Source organism: Penaeus monodon, chromosome 10 (genome assembly GCF_015228065.2).
Source record: "Penaeus monodon isolate SGIC_2016 chromosome 10, NSTDA_Pmon_1, whole genome shotgun sequence".
Classification (NCBI taxonomy): Eukaryota; Metazoa; Arthropoda; class Malacostraca; order Decapoda; family Penaeidae; genus Penaeus; species Penaeus monodon.
The window spans coordinates 41,931,625-41,935,675 of record NC_051395.1 but is presented as its reverse complement, the minus strand read 5'-3'; the positions used below and the strand labels follow the sequence as shown (position 1 = coordinate 41,935,675).

Genomic DNA, 4,051 nt, shown 5'->3' with positions numbered 1-4,051 from the left:
GAAGCTGATGATGAGTGTTATCATTATTCTTATTATTATTGTTATCAATGTTATGATGATCATTGTTATTGGTGTCACTGTTATAATTATTATTATTATTATTAGTTTTATCATCATCATCATCATCATCATTATAATAATACTTATTATCATAAGTTATATTATTATTATTTTTGTTATTATTATTATTATTATTATCATTATTATTATTATTATGAGTTGTTATCATCATTATTATTACTATTACTATCATGATTGTTGTTATTATTATTATTATAAGTATTATTATTATTATTTCAATGATGCTAACGATAATGATGATGTTTCAGTGAGATGAAGCGCAGATGAAGAGAAGATGACTATAATCTTTTCCCCCGACAGGTGTGCGGGGCGCCGGCGGGCTGCCCCGGGTGCGGTGGCAGCCGGGCACGGCGGTGGAGGAGGGCGACACCGTGCATCTCGAGTGCCAGGTAAGTCTGAGCGCCTTAGGCATCGGTTCCTCGGATTAGGTAGCGATGGGGATTTCAGTTATTTTGTTTGGCTTTGGCAGATCGGATTATGTTAAGGGGAGGATTAGCATAAGGACTACGGTTAAGTCAAGGTGAATAGATAAAGGATTTTTTTTGTGTGATTTTCTGAGCGTTTCCAGTGTACACAGACCTGAACACTTGATGGAGAGAGAAAGAGAGAGAGAGAGAAAGAGAGAGAGAGAAGGAGAGAGAGAGAGAAGGAGAGAGAGAGAGAGAGAGAGAGAGAGAGAGAGAGAGAGAGAGGGAGGGAGGGAGGGAGGGAGAGGAGAGAGAGAGAGAGAAGGATGGAGGAAAGGAGAGTATTAAAGAGAAATAGAGAGGAAGAGAGAATTAAGAAAAGAGAGAGAAAGGAAAGGACTAAAGAGCAGTGAGAGGAAGAAGCAGACAGACAGAGAGAGCAGAACAGGAGAGCAGAACAGGAGACAGGCAGTTGAGAGACCTCCCCCCCCCCCTCACATCGAGCCGGACAGGAGCGGCAGGTGCTTCGTCTCAAGCCCCCGGCAGATGGGGGGGGGGGGAGGGTTGCAGGTGCAGGAGCGGCAGACAACGTGATAAGCAATAAAAGCATCGTTATAGCGAGGGTGACTCTATATATCCTTGTTGTGGGGAGGAGGACGTGAGATAGAGAAATGAGAAATGTTGCTGATTAAAGATAGGGCCACGTATTAGGATATTTAAGTTTACTTGATATCAACACAGTAAATGACAGAAAAAAAAAAAGGATATAGACAGAAAACGGGATTTCATACAAAGTAGAGGTTTTGCAAAGATGTATAAAAAAAATGGTAGACACATCAGCAAAACATTAAACGTTAGAAACTAATAGAAAGTATTAGTGTAATTCAGTCACCATAAAAAATGAAGAATTCTCGACGCACTAAATAGAATTGGTAAAGATAAACACAGAGGATGGAAACATGAAAATGAACAGAGTAGAGGCAAAGGAAGAGAAGAGAAGAGAAAGGGAACACGAGATAAAGCAGTGATTAGCAAAGGGACGAGAGTAAGGCTGCACCAACACGGACATCATCCCATCAACGCAACAGCTGATCCGACTAATTCTGGCGGGCACTTCCGGTGGCACTTCAGGCATCGTTAAGTCGAAAGTGTTATGACTTACGAGGTGCCAAGTTCGGGAGCGAGAGGCCGGTGTAGAACAGGGTAGAGGAAGGCTCCGTGACGAAGGGAGAAAGGAAGGCGCTGTGCCGGAGGGGGGGAAAAGGCAGAATAATAGTTGGCAGGAAATAAAGAAGAAAGGAAATGAGGGAAAAAGAGAGAGAAATAGGTGAAAATGGACAGACGTTGGAAAGGATATTTGTTTGTCACGAGCATCTTTAAAAATATCTATTTATCTTTTCTTTCTTTTCTTTTATTTAGCAGATTATAGATCCTAGATTATAAATTATTAGCCTCCCTCACTCATTATTTTATTTGCTGATAAGAAATAGCTCTCATTGCGGCGAAACATCTGGTATTCGCCGTCTGGTGATGAGTCAGTAAAGAGTGTAGTGTGTGTGTGTGTGTGTGTGAGAGAGAGAGAGAGAGAGAGAGAGAGAGAGAGAGAGAGAGAGAGAGAGAGAGAGAGAGAGAGAGAAAGAAAGAAAGAAAGAAAGAAAGAGAGACAGAGAGAGAGCAAGAGGCAGATATAGAAAGAAAGAGAGACAGAGAGAGAGCAAGAGGCACATATAGAAAGAAAGAGGTGGGGGGAAAAGGAGAGAGACAGAGGAGGTATTAATGATTGCCTGTATTTTTTTACAAGGTGATAAAGCCGTGGTTTCAAGAGGCTGTGATAATTCGATATCTAATAATGAAGGCTTCTGAGGAGAGAATTTTTTATTGTCAGTAACAAGGTCATGCATTTTGTGATGAAGACTGTCAGGCATTGTTGTGGTTAAAAATTGAGACCGAAAGTTTAATGAAACTCTTAATGGTTCAGGCACAGCTATATATTTCTGTTTATCATTTCTGCATTCACAAAGACAGAGAATTACTTGAGTTTCTCTCTCTCTCTCTCTCTCTCTCTCTCTCTCTCTCTCTCTCTCTCTCTCTCTCTCTCTCTCTCTCTCTCTCTCCCCTCTTCTCTCTCTCTCTTTCCTCTCTTCTCTCTCTCTCTTCTCTCTCTCTCTCTCTCCTCTCTCATCTCTCTCTCTCTCTCTCTCTCTTCTCTCCCCTCTCTCGCTCTCCTCTCTCTCTCTTCTCTCTCTCTCTCTCTGTGTCTCTCTCTCTCTCTCTCTCTCTCTGTCCCCTCTCTCTCTCTCTCCTCATTCCCCCCCTCCTTCCCTCCCCTCCTTCCCTCCCCCCGCAGCTGGCCCTGGGCGTCCCCGGCCCCGCCATCTGGCTGAAGCTGGACCCGCGCGACCCGCACAGCCACGTCCTGCTGTCCCACGGCGAGATCGTCATCACCGACGACCCGAGGTTCTCCGTCGAGCATCACCCGGAAAGCAACAACTACGTGGTGCAGGTCAGGGGCGGGCCCTGCGTGGAGCACGCGATCGCTCGTTGGCACGGTCCAGCAGGGAAACGCACGCATACAAGCACACACGTGCACACACACACACACACACGCACGCACGCACGCACGCACGCACGCACGCACGCACGCACGCACGCACGCACGCACGCAACCGCACACACACACACACCCACTACCCACACACCACACCACACACACAACCTACACACACCACCACACACCACACACACACCACACCCACACACACCACATCACACACACACCACCCTACATACACTACACGCAGTCTCACACGCACGCACACACACACTTGCATGCACACACACACACTCATTGCACACACACACACACACACACACCACACACCACACCCATACTACACACACCCACACACCACACCCTTTTATATATATATATGATCTATATCTATAATATATATATTATATTTGTGTGTGTTTTTGTGTGTGGTGTGTTGTGTGTGTGTGTGTGTGTGTGTGTGTGTTGTATGTTTTGTGTTTATGTATGTATGTATTTATGTATTATGTATGTATGTATATATATATCTATATATTAATCTATCTATATATCTATAACTCTATATCTCTATATATATAATATATATACACACCACACCCACCCTATATATATATATTTATATATTATATTATATATATATTATATCTATATATATTATAAATCAATAAATAATAATAGAAATGTGATATGTAAAGCTGTAGATAGATAATATAGCATATGCTTTCATGAATACGACTCCTTAAAGAAAATACGTAGACCCCACACGTTCTCTTTGAAGTGTGGTTTTACAGAAATATTGAGGAGATAATAAACAACCTGTCTGCCGTCCCTGGCCCCGTTCGCGAGTTTCGCCCGGACGCGGCAGCTACCAGTGCCAGGTGCCCGTGACTCTGCGGAGAGGAGCTGCGGTGGAGGCGGGGCCGCCCGTGGTGGTGAGTTGAGCCCCCCAACCCCCCCCCCCCCGTTCTCCCTCTCCCCCCCCCCCCCCCCCCCCCCCCCCCCCCCCCAACCC

General features: G+C 44.6%; 1 protein-coding gene across 1 annotated transcript in view; it reads left to right on the top strand.

The window, feature by feature from the left end:
- Positions 1 to 381: 381 nt before the first annotated feature.
- LOC119578042 overlaps positions 382 to 4,051 on the top strand; it is a gene marked incomplete at its 5' end in the record, with an annotated part of 8,201 nt that continues 4,531 nt past the window's right edge. The window contains 2 exon segments of the mRNA XM_037925764.1: positions 382 to 470; positions 2,836 to 2,991. Of these exon segments, the coding sequence (XP_037781692.1) occupies positions 382 to 470; positions 2,836 to 2,991 (245 nt within the window).